General features: G+C 31.1%; 1 protein-coding gene across 1 annotated transcript; it reads left to right on the top strand.

Annotated features, from left to right (window-relative positions):
• The first annotated feature begins 10,133 nt into the window (after positions 1–10,133).
• On the top strand, positions 10,134–11,750 carry LOC132614076 (aspartic proteinase PCS1-like). The gene has a single exon (XM_060328434.1). The coding sequence runs from the start codon at positions 10,217–10,219 to the stop codon at positions 11,507–11,509; it is 1,293 nt and encodes a 430-aa protein (XP_060184417.1). The 5' UTR covers positions 10,134–10,216; the 3' UTR covers positions 11,510–11,750.
• Positions 11,751–18,827: the final 7,077 nt, after the last annotated feature.

Raw genomic sequence — 18,827 nt, forward strand, 5'->3', positions numbered from 1 at the left:
TATATATACAACTTGTATATACAATTAAATTGTTCACAAATCAGTCAAAATCTTCATCTTTTTTCTCCCCAGGGCCCCTTTTTTTTTCTCTCTTAAAATAGAGGATGTCCTTTGAAAAAATGATGTAGGATTGATTATATGAGTAGGAGTTGATTATATGAGGAGGAGTATATGATAACGTGGTCCAAAATGCAAATATTTGTTGAGAAGTATGGGCATGTATATATTTACTTTATTAAGAACCTAAACTCTTTAAAAGAGATTAACTGAAGATTAATGTGAGATGTTGACTATCTCTGCACTAGTGACTGATATTGATGGAAATACTTACATTCTTTGCTTCTATAAAATTAAAAATCATGCACTATTAAAAAAGTTACAAGAATTAGCTATGAAATTATGGCTAAAAATCCGGTAGTTAACAAAATATTTTATAATTCACCGCTAATCTATCATTAAATAAGATTAGCAATGATATTTTGTTGATTAGCGACATAATTTTGTCAATTGTTAATTCATACTATGTTTTAGTAATCAGGAAAATGGTTGTTGTAAAATTGATAGGTCTGATATACATATAGTTACAAGGTTCCAACCAACTTTCGCATTCAAAGAGATTTTATGTGTGACATGAGTACAATTGTTCGTGTCCTATATTTATAATAAAAAATAAATTTTCATAACAACATAACCTTGAAAAAATAATCTGAAAGTTACAAATATAACATGTGATAACATGTTAATTTGCTCTCATATTGTAAAGATTTTTACATTGTCAATATACGTAACTTAAATTTTATAATGATATGTGAACGAGTTTTTTTCCAACCCAAAGTTTGGTACTCGTTTTGAGGACCGATTAATTTGATTCTGCAGAGCATAAGAATCAAAAAGGTTTCACTCTCCGTACCAAAACTTTTTTAATTCCAAAACTCGAAGCGGCGACAAAAACATTGATTGCCTATTAGGAGGAAGGATGTGTTTACCCTAAAAAGAGAACAGTTGAATTTGTTTGTGGTTTAAAGGATGCGTGATTTTTTTTGTTATAAATGAAAATGAAATAATGATAGCTATTATAATCAATCAGGTAAAAATATATGAGATGTTAAATATATGAGCTATAATAGAATAAATAAGCCTGGGCTTTGTTGATCCTTGGAGCAAATCCTTCATTGGATTTCCTCCAGTGGAACAAATATTCACTCCGGCTCTGAGAAAATGAGAGTTATTTCGGTGGAAAAAAATAATAGCAAATTATAAAGACTGAGATGCAAAAGAATGAGTATGAGTTTTTGATGTTCGATGCTCTTTTCAAGACTGCTAGGCTCCTTTTATAGTACAAATACATCAACTTTTAAGCTCTGATTAAATTCCAATAATGACTAATAAATGCAGCTTTAATTCTGAATTGTAATGCTTGTTCCGTATCTGGACCGGTCATATAACGTTATTTTCCTATTACTGACCCGGTACTATTGCCTTTGTAGATTTGCTCCGTATGTCTCCGGGCTTCTTACTCGAATTATAAGAGACGACTTTTAACGTTCCACCTTCTACTGCCACGTATTTCAATACCACATTGCCACATGACTAGCTATATTTTACCATGTATACGGGATGATTATCTCTTTCCCTTGTTTTTTTCGGTTGGTGTATAATACAAACAAAATATTTACATACTAATATAAAATAAAATAAGAAAGAGAAAAATACGCTATATAATCCAAGACGACGACAATACTAATTTTAGTCACAAGGTTAGGAAGTTGTTCCCTAGTGTCCCTACCAAATATTGACCAAACGAATTCTAACTCAATTACTTTGCGAAAATCTTAAGAGAAATTTATTTCAGTTCATTGAACAAGGCTAATGTTCTAGTGTATAGTGTGTATAATAAATTCTATTTTATTTGTTTCATTTGTATGGTAGTGAGAAGGTTCGACAACACCACAAACATTCTGCAGATAGTTTTTTCAAAGAGAATCATATTAGGGTACTGTTTTTTTTTTCTTTTTTCATTATGTTCAAGATTGGTGTTAATTGACATGCAAACTAATCAAAGATTCCAATTTGCAAAATAATAAATGCAGTTCTTTTTATTTAGTAGATAGATTAATCATATAGAGCCAAATCAGCAAAATAAATATTTATCGAGGATTAAACAAGAGATAAGAAAATCTTTTGCTGGTTCAACGAATCAATTATATTGATCAAATTAAAAAGAAAAAATAGTGTGGCAGATTACTTTCTTCTTAGGGAAAAACCTGACCACCAAAGTTTATAGCGAAGAAGTAATAAAACTCTTTCATCCTTAACTACATGAAGTATTCGAGGTATGCGGATATAATAGTCTTTGCTAGAAAGTTCTATAACCCTTGGAGTGAAACTTTCCGAATGTAATCCGAAATCAAAGAAAATACTAGACATTGAGTGGAAAATACAAAAAATTGAAAAAACCTGGAACTTATTGGCCTCGGATTAGTGGCGTAGTAAATGTACGTAATCCAAACTTTCTAGGATCTTAATACTCCTAATATTTTTCTTCTGTTGTTTAAGGTTTCAACACAAATATTATGAAAACTATTTAGTAACATTTAATCACAACGAGCAGGTATTTAACTGAATTATATTTATTTTTTCATTGATAATGAGTAATTTGAGACTATCTGCATACTTGGAGAGTTGGAGTAGCAAAAAAAAAAAAAAAAGATTTCTAAATTGACAAATTCTTTGGACTATAATAGTACTGATCGAAAAGTGTAATTCAACTCCAATCTTCCTCAATCTCGTTTTCTTTGTGTGATTCTCGCCCTAAAGAAAATTTAAAAGAAGGAAAAAATTAGAAAGTAAAATCTAATTAACTAATGATTAGAATAAATTATTTAAGCAATTCAACTCAAGCAAAAAAACTTATAATTAGTGTACTTATTCCAAACTCAATCGCTACCAAATCTAAGGTTTTATTCCTTTTTAATTTGTTTTTCTCTGCATTTCAGTCCAATAAAAAAATGGGATTTTAAAAAAGAATCTTACATTAGTCATATGTAGTACCATTAATTGAATCCTCGTGTCTCTTTTAAGGGAGGCAACAAATTGATTGGATAAAATTTGACCTGGCAGAGAGTTTGTTGCATCCATTTATTACTTTCAAATTCATTGATTATTTACTGCTGAATTCCACCGTGTGATCAATGATCATATGTCCCATACAACCAATTTCTAAGTTGTACTAGTCCAATGAAACCAATCCGTATATACGTACTTTGGTATTGTCGTTGACTAGTGTTTCCCGTTAGTAAGTTTTGTATTGACAGGACGGATAAGATCCCTATAGTCTTAATTAGAGTTTCGAATTCGAGTTTTAAGTTGGAGAAATTTCAGAAGAAGGTATATCATGGGCTTTTACCATGCTGTCATTAATTGTTCTATGCATATTCTTTTACTAGTACATTTGTTGGACCTATTGGATCTTGTTCAAGACGTAATTTGAGTCAACTGAGGTGAACCAACTATATATGTTCGGAACAGTTCTTCTTTAAATAACTCTTACGTGACGTGAATCTATATAAATATCAATGGATTTATGATATTACATGATTAAACCAAAGTAAAAAAGCAAGTTCTGTCAAATTCTTTGAGCATTTTATGTATTTTTGACAAAAGTTTAAGCTTGTACATTGATTGTGTATCTCACGTTATCTCATTAATAAGTCTGGTATGATAACTTGAAAATTAAATGTTAGTACGATTATTTCCAAGTTACTATACTAAACAAATTTAACGTAATGCAAGTGTAACTTTAATTAAAGTATCAGGACATATATATAACTTAAATCTCTATTGACAACACAAGCATTATTGTCTTGTTAAGATTAACCCATCGTAACCACGAACCCTCCAAGAAAGTTTTTGTATGTCACTATCTGTCTTAGGAAAATCTTCCGCAAATTCTCTACATCTGTCCAAGATAATTAATATAGAAGTTGAAACAAACAAGAAATATTAATGGTTTTTATTGCTAACCTCTAATTGATTAATGTGACACTTATCTTTTTCATATCATAAGAGGAGTGTGAAATCGCAAACTTTTTGTTTTGGCAAACACAATATGCATGCATTAATAAAAAGCCCGTGATTCACTTTTTTGGCCTTTTTGTTGACATTAATCGTGAACCTTGAATATATTTCAGATTTCATTTGTCAATAGCTTTCTTTTTATAAAATAAAATCTGCTTGTCTTTTTCCATGATTGAATCAGCTTCAAGTGAAGGGAACTTTCGTTTATCACATCCTTATAAGCATCTCTTTATTAATAAGATGTCCACAATTATTGGCTTAAAATTTTAATTCTTTATTAACAACGGTAAACTCTTTTGTCTGTAAGATAAATTATTTTAAGGGAAAATAAAAATAAACCTACAAAGTTCATTGTGTAGTGCAAACAAAAATTCAAATACGTAAGGTGTTTTCTTTAAAAAAAAAAAAAAAAAAGGGTGGGATCCGATATTTATAGGCCTAATTAATTTATTTGCATCGTGCGTGACCAATTTTTGTGTCGTATTACAACTTCTTCTTATGACTTTTATCGCTTAATTCATGAGGTAACCGTCGTATTTGAACTTATGTCGTTGCATTTCATGTCTATAGGTACGATGACAACAAACGATGGAAAATGTGCTTAAAATGATTGAAAGTCGTAGCAGATGTTGATCGGCTGAGGCGACAAGTCGATTACCGCAAAGGATGAACTAACGGAAGAGTAATCATTTACAGAACCTCGCTTTCCTTCCGCATCGCGGAAGGATCGCGAGAAGCTTCAGAACTTCAGGCCATCAACCTGCATCGCGTGAAGAAAGCGGAACAACCAAACTCAGTCATCAGACTCCGCGATCGACTCGCATCGCGGGGAAAAAGCGAATAGCTGCAGAACCTTGCGCGATCCTTCCGCGATGCGGAAGGAAAGCGGGACTCTGCGGATTTTTTGTTTTTCCCGATTAGACTAGGATTTGGATTCTTTATGTATTATTTTTACCCTAGCCTATATATACACGTTTTTATAGCTGAGAACGGTATTCTGGGATTATTCAACGATTTGTAAGCCATCGTTCTCCTTTTTCTTTCTCTAGGTTATTTTCTTTTTCATCTTTTTCAACCCTAGTTTATTCATGGCTTCTTTTGTCTATGATCGAACCATGGGTAGCTAAATCTCTTAATTCTAGGGTTGTGGCGAAAGACTTGAAAGTTGATGTGATGACAATTATTATCTATTGATTTTCCATATTGTGGGTTGCTTATTTATTCTTGATTTCAATTGTTTGATTATCTGGCCAATAGTTAGACACTATCTGTGGTGCGTGAATTGAACTTGAGAAAGGGAATTTACGTACGTAAAAAGAATAAATAGAGTTTGTTCGATTTAATCGTTTAGCTAATGAGGATAGAGATATACCCTTTAGCCCTACTCAGTTGAATACGGTGAAATAAATGTGTTCTTGTTACATATGATGACCATAGAGATATAGGCATTAAGGTAACATCTACAGGCTTGTGAGTAGTTCGAGAGAATATCATAAAGCATAATTAACCCGTTAACTAGTAATCCAGGAAAGAAAATAGGTGAAATTGTCTGAAGATCAACTGGATTGTCGGAAGCCATAACCCTAGATTTTTCTCTCATCTGATAACTCTTACAATCTTTGTCAACATAGTCCCAGTCCTAAAAACACCCATCACAAATTGTCTACTTTTCAAGTTTTAGTTTAGTACAACAAACAATCTTGATTTTTACTCTCTTGGATAGTCTCATTCGAATTTGAATTAGTTTAACAGTATAATCTAAGTCTCTGTGAGATCGATATCTGAACTTAACAGTCTATATTACTTGTACGACCACGTATACTTGCGTGTGCGTTTGGAGAGCAACACCAATTAAAGAGAAAAATTGGTCATGATTATTATTTCTAGCTAAAGACGAAAAGTTTCCAAAGGTCGCTGCAATAAGTGCAATTCAGATAGAGCTGTCTATGAATTACATCAACAATCAAGTGCCTATCAAAATCATGTTATTAGATGTAATATTTATCTAAGAGAAATCTATTAAGAGTGGCTCAGGCCTCAGAGAGTGGGTCTTTTTCCTTATCCACAAACAAGAAGACATTCATTTTTTTTTATACTGATATTCGATATTTACTGATCTGATTATTTCATATTCGCGTGATGATAGAATTCATTAAAGAAAAAAAATGGTTTTTACCATGAATTTTTTCATTTTCTAGATTTAAACTCAAGACCTTCATTTAATGATGGAGAAATCTCATCCATCTAACCGTATCAGACATTAATAATCAAGTATGCATGGAAGTCTACAATGGGATTTGACGAAGGATAAGAATCTAGCCTACTGGATTTTCACACATATAGGGGTGGTATGTGGACACATTTTATTGAAAGAACTTGGAGAAACAAAGAAACAATTTTTTTCTTAAAAATACTTTCTTTAGACAACCAACCCAAAAAAAAAAAAACTTTATTTTTTTAATCCAGAAACCCTTATTTATTTTAGGACCAACCAATCTGGATTCATATTGAAAAGTTTACTTTGGAATCGATAAAAGACTCCTTATCAATGGTGAAACCAGTAATTTCATCAAAAATGTTTACGATTTACTATATATATATATATATATATATATATATATATATATATATAAGTAATTTTTAATTTATATATGCAACATAATTTTTTATATGTGTTATAATTTCCTGACGAAGGGGTTTAACTCATCATCTTTTAATTTATGTGGCTTCTTCGTTGCTTTTACTAAAAGTGACTTTATTTTAGGATTCAAGAAGCTTGTGATTAAGAATGAAGTGATATTGATGGCTGGTAAATTCTTTTTTGAAAAAAAATATACCAAACAAACACATAAGAAAAGCTTGAAGCTTTTTAAACAAGGTTTCTACACAAACACTCAAAATATTCTAATTTCAGGACAAAATGTGGATGAAGTCGATTGTGCCATATGGCTAAAACTTGCCCATAATTCAAAAGCTTGATTATTACTTTAGTTTATGGCTTTTTATGCTACGTGTGAGAAATTGAATGATTCTCTTAGCCTGTCACATATATCGAGTGAAATGATTTATCATTAACATGTGATTTTGATTTGATAGTGAGTTGAGTTTTGTATACCTTCTCTTCTCATCCATTTCATCATTATAATTTAATGAGATATGAATTTATGTGTAAAATATTTATTACAATTATAATAAATATAGTACGCCTAAATTAATAATTTTATATACATTGCATTTAATACTAATATTTTTATAAATTGAAAAAGTAAAATTTAATTCTGGAATTGCCTCTCATCAATTGTAAAAAAGCCACGATAGTTTGGACGACACCCATAGGACAGAGTTCAATGAAGGAAATTATTGCTAATTATCATTTTCAGTTCCATATATATAAGATTCACCTACAAGTTTGTGTTATTATTTTCGAAATAATGTCAATGAGCTAGCTAGCACAATCTCTTAACGTCCTACACCTTCCATTTTACGCTTTCTAATGCAACAAACTAATGTTTTTTTTTCCCTTGTAAGAAAAATAGTTTTTACAATATCTGTCAATTATAATTTATATCTAAAGGAAATCTAACCTAGGCCTTAGGTTATCATCTTCTTGACTTTTGAGCATTTAAGAGTTATTGACAAGTTGCTCTTCTTTATATAAAAATGATCTACTAGCTAGTTTTCTGCCTTGACGGAGGTGATCTATGTCTATCATTATTCGAATCCAATCAATACAAATTTAATAAATTTCCGAAGAATATATATTCTGCTCAATATAGTCTCAAACAAGGGAGGGAAAGTTATGATTGATGTCTACAAAAAACCTAGTAGCTATTGAGAATGGACCATGTGGCAATCTTTTCAACTTATTTCCTCTCAAGTACTATTAACATTAGTATGCATACTACTATGAAATTTAGTGCCAAATTATGTGCAAGAAATATAGTATTAATTTTCATCTTATATTGATTGTAATAATTGGGTTCCCACAATTTCAACTGGGTCCTGCCATTTATAGGATGATTAGTCAAGATTCATGAAAAGAACTATGAACAGAAAATGACTGGTAATAGAAGAATATTTATATGTTCTAGACCACCTTATAATTTTAAGCAAGATTAATTGCCACTTTTATGCTTTTGAAAACTTTGAATTTTCTTAATAAGAAAGGGATAAATTAAAAATATCAAAAGTAAAAGATAGCCAAAAGAAATGGCTGTCCTTTTTCCTGAATTAATCAATCGAATTAATCAATATTTGTAGTTAATTAGAAGATGCCAGCTCTTTATTAATTAGGTGAATTGGAGCAAAGGAAAATTAAGAAAGAAACTAGACCATAGGCTGTTTCTTTTACTAAAATATATATAGCCCTATAATATTTATAAGATATTAATTAATTCTTAAAGTTAATTAGTGGAGGAAAAAGAGAACACAAAGAAAAAGTTGGAGCTACAAAAGAAACATAAAATTAGAAAAAGAAAAGAAGAACAAGGAACTCCTTGTGGCCATTGTAATACCATATCATTAGAAATTCTTTGAACATCAAATGAAACTATAATTAATAAGAAATTGGTGGAGGAGAATTCTTTTTCTTTCTAAACATAAAAAGGGATAAAAGAAATGGAGAAAAAATTGTAAAAGAAGACAGTGAAAGCCTGAAAGGAAATAAAACAATAGCTAGAGGACAAGTTGCTTGCCAAACAGCAACCAAAATTAAAACATGGTTCTTGTGCTTAGAAAGTGACATTATCCAAATTTCTCAAATTTCCAAATTTGTCTCCCTAATTGCTAATCACATATTATATTATCCATTCTCTTATTTTGTATAGTTCAAATTCAACCACTTGTACCTGTTATGGATGTTAACAACTCATATTTTTCCCCCATAAAAATAAAGAATGAAAAGATAAATTCTCTTACAAAGAGAATCAAAAAAATCTTTTTTTTTAAAGAGAAACTCTTCTTCTTTTTTAAAAGGTTTTCGTAGGGTGGTAGAAGGTTATTTCATAGGGAAATAGGCTATGACTAAAAATAATAACTCAAGTCTCCATAAAACAAAGGAAATAAAATAAAATAAGAATTCATATAATTCTTTTTAAGGAAAATCTAGTCCTTGTTTCTGTTTTCTTCTATTAGGTTCTAATAGGTAGTACCGTAGTAGAAGGGTTCTCTCATAGGGAAAAGTCTATGATTGTGTTTAAAAAAAAAACTAATTTTCCATAGAATAAAAAGAAAGAAAATGGAAATTATCTAAGAACAGAACCAGTTTTTTTTTTTTTTAAAATAAAATAGAAAAACTCTTGTTTTTTTCTTTTTAACCTTTTTAGGTTCTCATAGGGTGGTAGAAGGGTTATTTTCATAAGAAAAGAGGCCATGGCAGAGAAAATGCACATAATCTAAGAAAGAAAAACAAACCTAGAGAATAGTAATTGCAACCAAGGAACATGGTTAAATAAATACGCATGATTTTTCAATCCTTAATAAAAAATCTTGAAAATTTGAGTCTTTGATTATGAAAAAGCTCCAAATAGAGGCGTTTCCTCCTTCAGTAAGCCTCACACAATACATATACAGATGAATTAGTTTCAAATATTGAATAGAAGAATGATATCCAAGATTATCGCGAAGTGATCAATAAAGTAGGACGCAAACCATAAAGTGTCAGTTCCAACTGAGGCAAAACAAATATTAAGTAATTTCTTCTTGTCTTTCTAAATCTTAGTAGACATACATATGTCAGTGGGAAATAACAGATATTCAATGACATAATCGAGATGCGCCAAAACTAACATGAACACCATAATCGTCCTCTCCCCCCGCCCCTCCCCCCCCCAAAAAAAAAGAATACAAGAATATGAAGAAAAAGAGAGAAAAAAAGAAAAGAAAGTAGCTAGTGGCTCAACTACAATTTAGTAGTACTGCACAAGTAGGTAATTGTGATCATTAGAAAGCACCTTACAAGCAAACAACTCAAAATAGTATTATCCTCAAAACCGCGTTTGCCTTTTCCTTTTTCTTCTTCCCTTATTTTTCTCTTTACCTTTGTTTTTTCCTCCCTACAAAAAACCATATAAATAGCCAAACACCTCCTTCCACTCAAACTATCCCCTATCCCAAAATCGTGAACCAATTTCTATTCTCCATGGAAACTTACAAAGCTTTCTTGATTTTGTTCCTCAGTTTTCTTCATCTATCAATAGCCAAAAAAAAACAAGAAAACATACCCTTATCACTTTCTTTCCCTATTACTACAACCCCTTTATCTCAAAATTCTTCATTAAAATCTATATCTCTATCTTCTTCTAAAGCCATGACTAAAATCCCATCTTTGAACTATAAATCAAATTTCAAATATTCAATGGCTCTAATTGTTACACTTCCTATAGGGACACCTCCACAGGATCAACAAATGGTTTTAGATACTGGTAGTCAACTTTCTTGGATACAATGTAACAAAAAATTATCACGTAAAATAACACCTCCAACAACGTTTGATCCTTCTTTGTCCTCTTCTTTTTCTGCTCTACCATGTAACCACCCGTTATGTAAACCACGAATTCCCGATTTTTCCCTCCCAACATCGTGTGACCAAAAGCGTCTTTGTCACTACTCTTACTTCTATGCTGATGGTACTTTAGCTGAGGGTAATCTTGTCCGAGAAAAAATAACGTTCTCGAATTCCCAAACTACCCCTCCGTTAATCCTTGGTTGCGCGACGGAGTCACGTGACGCCGAGGGTATTTTGGGAATGAATCTTGGAAGGTTCTCATTTGCCTCGCAAGCTAAGGTGCAAAAATTCTCTTATTGTGTCCCTAGTAAGCAAGGGAAAATATTGCCAAGTGGCACATTTTACCTAGGTCAAAATCCCAATTCACATATGTTCCAATACATTAATCTTTTGACTTTTCCTCAAAGTCAACGCATGCCCAATTTGGACCCCCTAGCTTACACTATTGGCATGGTAGGGATAAAAATTGGTGGGAAAAAATTGAACATCCCCGAGAGGGTTTTTCGACCAAACGCTGGTGGTTCTGGCCAAACGATGATTGATTCGGGCACACAATATACTTTTCTAGTGGAGGAAGCTTATAATAAAGTTAGAGATGAAGTCGTTAGGTTAGTAGGTCCAAAATTGAAGAAGGGGTACGTTTACGGTGAATCACTTGATATGTGCTTTGATGCTGTAAATTCTGTACAGGTTGGACGATTGATAGGCGATATGACACTAGAATTTGAAAAAGGAGTGGAAGTCTTGATAAATAAAGACAAAGTGTTGGATGATGTAGGTGGAGGAGTTCATTGTGTGGGGATTGGAAGATCAGAATCACTTGGAATGGCAAGTAATATTATTGGTAATTTTCATCAACAAAATTTATGGGTAGAATTTGATTTGAGTAATAAAAGAGTTGGTTTTGGAAAAGTAGAGTGTAAGTAGGGTGTACTAGACTAGTGTTGGTGGGTAGTAGTTGTCACATATTATGGGTGCTTGTTTCGAGTACATATTTTTATTGATACTTTTTGAAAAAATGGTGTATATGTCAATCTAGAGGAGCTGTTGGGGACTTGTGTTGTATAAAATATTTCTTGGCCTAATAGAAAATTACATAAAACATGGATGTATACTATGTATATTTGCTGAGTTGGCTTAGTTTATGACATCGGATATTATTATTTTATTCTCGCAATATCATTATTCTTTCGGTTCAATTTTTACTGATAGTGTTCGAGTCAGTTTGAGCAAGTGATTGATAGCTCTCACTGGCATGTGGTTCATGATAGCTCTATCCAATAAGCTTATCTAAACGTTTTTTAATCTACTACCACCACTAAAAAAAAATAGGAATTTTCAATTAAAAATTTCGACCACACGAGATTGAAAAAATATTTATTTTGATTAATTTTTCGATCACACACGTAGGTCGTTAACAAGTAGGTCAATTTTTTTTTTCGACCACATGTGGTCAAAAAAAATATTTTTATATTAAATTAAATTTAACCTTTTCGACTACGTATGGTCGAAAACATTATTTATATTTAAATATAAAAAGAAACTTATTTTCACAATTTCGATTACATGTGATTAAAATTGTAAATTGAGCTCAAATTTTCGACTACAGAGGAATGATAAAATTAGGGATTTTTTAAATACCTTTTGGTCTTCTGATTATCTGTTCAAATTTCCCTGTCATTGGTCTCTATCCCGCCGTCTAACTATACAATCAAAACTGTCCAATTTCCCTTGGTTATCAATTTGGAAATTATCCTTAGAGAGGAGAGGGAGGGAGGGAGGAAGGAAAGAGAGAGAAGGAGAAAAATAAAAAGAAAGTGACCCGATGGGTCTAGATCTATTTGAATTTTTAATCACATGTGGTCGAAAATAATTAAGTCAGATTTGATCAAATTTGACCTAATTATTTCGACCACTTGTAGTCGAAATTAGTTTTTTTTTTAAATTAATTATTTTATATTTATATAATTTAATTATGTATAAAATGTTTTTTCCCATTTATTATTTGTACAAAAATTAATTTCGACCACATGTGGTCGAAATTCACTTTTCCCGTTAAAAAGTCGATCCAGTGTGGTCGAAATCCTATAAAAAGTTTAATAAAAAATAAATTTTGCAAATTTCGATCAACTGTGGTCGATTTTTTTCTGACCAAAATGGTGGTCGAAATTTTTAGGTCGAAAATGCCCCCTTTTTTAGTAGTGTACTAAGATTGGAAGGTGTTCTATAATTTTTATCTCGCTTCATTGATCGCTAAACTACAACTTGAAATGCACTTCATTCTTTGTGTATCATTATTCCCTACACCAAAAATGCGGTAGGATCGAGCTCTCTTGTTTTTATTTATGCAAATCACAAAATTGTTTGGATAAACAGTAGGATCCAAATTAAACAAGAGCGGCCTAATTATCTGATATTAATTAATATAAAGCTATGGTCGAAAATACGAGAAAATTCACAATTAATAGTTAATTCTTAACCCTTATAATTTTAAAAAAAATCCATTATTTTGAAATTTTAATTTTACAAGTAGAATTTTAGAATACTGTCACGGCTTTAGGTTAGTGATTCTTTTCTAACAATAAAAGTAGCCGATAAACGTTATTTTATTTTTCAAAGATAAGGTACAAAAGTGATTTGTGAACTCTATTTTATTTTTCAAAAAATGAGGTCGAAAAGTAACCGGTATACATTAATTTTAGAGAAGAAAAATACTGATAGTCACTTTTTGATCACTAAAATTCGTTAGTTTATTTATTCTGTGGACTCTCCATATTCGTACCATTTGCTATCGATATGGATGGATTCATAACAAATATAATTACACAGAGTGAAAAAAATTGTACATGTGTCCTGGTTCATTTATTAATTTGCCGTGGTCGGTCACGTAAAGATTTAATTGGTGAACAGACTTTAGTGGATATTCGTACTAACCACTTGCTCCAAAAAATTTACAACAGTTTGGGTTAGCAAAAGAAATTAGGACCATTGTAGAAGCTGATGATGATCAAGCAAAAAACAAGGATTACATGTTGTCAAGGTGCTAAAGATGTGTACTATTTTGAGACTTTCCTTAAATTATATGGATATTTTTCTTTTATATGAATAATAGTGTTTGGAGCAGTACTTTGCGGGCATTTTGATTTATTCCAATCGAATATATGTTATTTTTCACTAGTAATGGTTGAGCCAATGGTAGTTAGAGATAGCATGTGTCAACATCTATTATACATACATAACAAATAATTTTTTATCATGCTTTTATAGTGCAATTTTCCTGTAAAAGAGATTTGGATGAGCCTCCTTGCTCCGCCCAAGCTCATCAGCACAGGTAACGAATAACTTTGTTTACTAAGGTATAGCCGGGTAGAAAGATATCATCTAAGATTATTTTATCTCTTCTGAGATTTGACCCGAAACATCTCGAGTTTTCAATAATTAAGTTTAAATAAAACAAATATAATATCTTGATTTAACTCTAGAAATTAATCAAATTAATTCTTGATAAGTGAAAAATATCAAATTATGTTATGGATTAGACAAAAATTAATAATAATAACAAAATAAATAAAAAAGAAATGATATAAATGCAAAAAATGGTGGGGTCTACCTATAGGCAATATGCTTGCAACTAAGAAGACAAGTACTTCGGAGTGTTGTGCCGGCCTTTGTTAAAAGTGGATTGAGAAGATTTAGGTGTTAATTAAAGTCATTATATTAATCCCCCTTTCTCCTTTTCTTTCTTTGTTAAAACCTTTGGACAAATCTAATTGTACTTGAGTCATAATGTCTCAAATAGTTTATTAGCGTCTAATTGCACCACGTTTAGAGAATGGTCTTCTTTTGGGTTTAGAAAGGGTAAAACCACAGTGTTTCCACCAATCTAATGATTACATTACACTTCGATTACTCAATTTTAGATAATTAATTACACATTCTCACCTTGATTTATAATATAATCATAATAAATTAATATAATTTGGTGTAAACATCTAGTGAGGTAAGTTTTTACTCCTAGATATAATAGCATTTTTTTTTTCAATTTGTTTATTTCAAAAAAAATAAACATTTACTTCTTATTTTATCTATAATGACAAGCTTTTATATATAAACATGGGCGGACCTAGCGCTTTGGTTACCATTTCGGCTGCATCTAGTAACTTTTATTCAAACCCTCTTTTGTATTAAAGATTCATTAAATATGTATAAATTATTAATTTAGAACCCACTAACATTAAAGGACTAAAACACCTCTCTGCCTATACAAAAAGTATGATATATTTAAGATTATAAATTTTAGTCTATAACCAAAGAAATTTTATGATCTTAAACCACAAATTTCAAAAATCACTCTCTTTTGAAAAACTTTGTGTTTGATATGAAATATATATTAATGAAAAAACAAAAAAGTTGCCTTCGCTGGAAGGCAGATTCTTTATATTTGCCAAACTAGAAAAGTTGTTAAGACAATCAGTAAGTTGTAGACTCGAGGAGAAACTTCTTAGCTGTAAAAACATATGCTTCTAAGTAACAACAAAAGTATATCACGGTCCCATATAACTTGAAAAAGCTCCTTAGCTGTAAAAACATGTACTTGCAAGTAAGAACAAACATTAGAAAAACATGTACTTGGTTAAAATATTTCCCTACCGAAAATATTTTAATATATATTCAAATATTCAACTCAAAATCTTTGATTAACTATCGAAAAATTTCAGGGGCGGAGCTACCATTCGAATTACGGTTTCGGCAAAACACAGAGCTATGGCGCACCAGACCTTATATCAGTATTAGAAAAATTTACTTAATTGGTATATATCATAATTCAAGAATCAGTAACTTTCTTCTTCTCTCTCTCTCTCTCTCTTTTTTTTTTTTTTTTTTTTTAATTTAGAACTTATAAATTTAAAAGCTCAACTTCCTCTGCCGAATTTAATCTGTCCAATCACAACCCTTGACAATGTAAAAAGAATATTAGTGTCACATATATTTTGAGAGAAACTTCTTAGCTGTAAAAAGCATATACTAGTAAGTAAGAACAAAAATATATTACTTGTCACATCGTTAAATATCTTTTGTTCTTGATTCTTTACCAACCATGACTTATCAGTTCTACTATCTCTTCTTTCTTCACTAAATTAAATTTGAGCCAGCTAGAAGAGGACCTAATTCTTTTCTTGTTGTTATAATTGACCAAACATTAGAAAAAGAAATTTTTTCTTATTCGATGTTGGAAATGTCTACTGATCCTTCAATTTTTTTGATATCCCATCTGACGTCAGATATTCATTGTAGAGACCGATAATACTTATCAATCCACCATAATCTTTCGTGATTATGAACCTTCAATAAACTTATGTAGATCTACTTATGCCCCCTTCTCCTCCAATTAAAATTTTGCCAATCAAATGAATAAAGGAGTGATTTAATTGAGTGTTTGGTACAAAGACTATCATTTTTTATAAAGCATAGTTCTGAGAAGAGAATATTTTTGGTTTTTAAGTAGTGGCTGGAAAATATTTTTTACAAATTATATTAAATAATAATCTTACTTAGATAGTGTTTTGACGAATGCCTCCAGTAACTATCATAAAATAGAATTAAAGTATCTTTTTTTTCTAAGTCAAACCTATACAATCTTTTGTTACTTTATTTTGAAAATGTTTTCGAAAAAAGAAATGAATAAAGCATCACGAGACTTATTTATTCGGAAGAGCAAGGCATTAGCTGGTGCCAAACCTAAAAGATAAATGCTCACCAAATACAACTAATTAAATAAAGGAGCCCGAGTAAATTCAATAGAAATAAGCCAAAAAGGAGATAAAAGAGAAGATTAAATGAAAATTAAGAGGAAACAGCTGGCTTGTATATAACTAACTAGTACTCCCTCCCGATAAAAAAGAGCGTTCACTTAGCCTTTTTTTCTTGAGTCAAATAAAAAAAGAATAAACTCTATTATTTTTTCAGATTTGCCCTTATTAAATGTTATGTGATCAAATTTCAATGCATATTTTATTAGTGGAAATTTAGTCAAATTAACTTTTTTTATCTAGGAATTAATATTTTCTTAAGGAATGTTCAAATTGCTAAGTGAACACTCTTTTTTATACCATAAATCTAAAAGAACTAACTAGTGTTAGATCGTTTACAAAGTTTGCTTTGCTTTTTTGTGCTCCTCGAGAAGTTCATGGCTTGGAGTTTGGACCATTAAGGATGTGATAGGTATTTGAATTAAATCAGCGGCGGAATTAAAATTTTCATTAAGAGCGTACAAAATATAATTTAGTTAATTTTGACATTGTATGTAATATATAATTTTTCAGGAAGGGATTCATCACCTCTTCAACAAGGGATTCATCACCTCTTCAACAAGTTTAGTAAAGCATAAACATCTTATTGTTCTGATGGAAAAAATAACCTAATGATTAACTTTTCCGAATTTTTTTCTTTATGATGAATACCTTGTGCCTCTGCTCCACCCTGCATCATTAATTAAAAATTTCGAATTCGAGTCATATAAACGGAGAAACCTCTAGTAAGGCGAGCTTGTTCCTTTAATGCGCCCTACGTCATGTGAATCTGAATTAATCAGATAAGTGAATTTCGAATATCAGATATAAAAATAAATCATAAAAGTATGGTGTTCTGCCAACTGTTGTTTTAGACGCACGCTTGGAGAATCTTATCTTTAAAGAAAGGAAAGAGTAGCTGAACAAAGTGTCCAGCAATATGATAAAATAGTTTGGTCTGCTATTATATGAACTGACGCCTACGACTTTTGACTCTATTATTTTCACCGAATTTTGGTCCCCCCACCATTCCATACTCCTTTGAATATGTTTCCTGTTAAAATGAAGAAAAAATACTCTTTGATTGTACACGAAGTTTAATAATACAAAATAAATTTTTAAAATTTTTGATCTAAAATAAGTTATAAATATTTGTGTAACTATAAAACATCGCATTAAGGATAAAGTGAGAAGTTCAAAGTCATCGTTTTACTAAATATAAAATATATCATTTTATTTTATTTTTGTCCAATAAAATCTTAACGAATACTAACATTTTAAAAATTTATCAAGCTTATCTTATCATGAACCCTTATATGTAAGTTATCTCTCCAATCATTGGAAAATAGACTTGTTCAAATACAATGGACAAAATTGGGGGTTTTATGTGCTTTATATGCTGGATTCAAATAAAAACTTTCTGGCCCCCAAAATATTTCAAAATTTCAAACTTGACGGCAAATTTTGTACTGTTCCATTGCCCAATGAGTTAATCCCCATGCACTTTGTCCCTATTTCAGTAGTATCTTTTCCCTTTATTGGGATAATCCCTGTGCACTACTTTCTGATATCTAAATTTTATTTAAATTTCTATGAGGATATAACATAGTGGATTCTTTGCCCTCTTATTAATATATGGGACAAGAATCACTAGACCTTGGAAGTTGCCATCCATTATAGAGTTGAAAAGAACTTACATTTTGTTATTGTGTTAAGAATCAATTTGTGCACATCTCAACCGATTTTATTGGGATATGTGCTATCTTTCACCAAGATAACTCTATCAGGATAGATGAGACGAAATCACAAGGATGGAATAGATTAAGATATCCCGTGGGATTAACTATCCCACCTTCTATATGGGATAGCTAATCCCACCATTTTAGTATAAAATGATTCCCAAGACTAATCGATACCCATAACCAAACATAGGATAAAATAATCCCGCATTTTATTCCGTAATTGTTATCCCTTATTCCACCGATCAAACAATCCCTTAGGGGTCGTTTGGTTTAAGGACTCATTAGTCTCGGGATTACAATCCCGGGACTAATTTATCCCATCTATTGGAATTATTTTATACCATCTAAAAGATAGTATAAAATAATCCCAGTATAAGTGGGTTAAGGAGGTATAAGCTGGGTTATCCCAGCACTAATTTTTATATCATGTTTAGTACAAGGTATAAATTTATCCCAGCACTAATTTATACCTTATACCAAACATGATATAAAAATTAGTGCTGGGATAACCCACCTTATACCTTAAACCAAACGACCCCTTAGTGTTTTGCCACCATTGAGATTTTAAACCTGAGATCTCGTGAATCTCTTCCACTTCATTGACAGTTAGGGCACACCCTTCATAATGGATTCAAGGGTATAACAATCTCGGAATAAAACAATCAAATCATCAAGATGACTATCCTCCACATACGAACTGAAAGACAAGAGCAC

Source organism: Lycium barbarum, chromosome 10 (genome assembly GCF_019175385.1).
Source record: "Lycium barbarum isolate Lr01 chromosome 10, ASM1917538v2, whole genome shotgun sequence".
NCBI classification, from domain to species: domain Eukaryota; kingdom Viridiplantae; phylum Streptophyta; class Magnoliopsida; order Solanales; family Solanaceae; genus Lycium; species Lycium barbarum.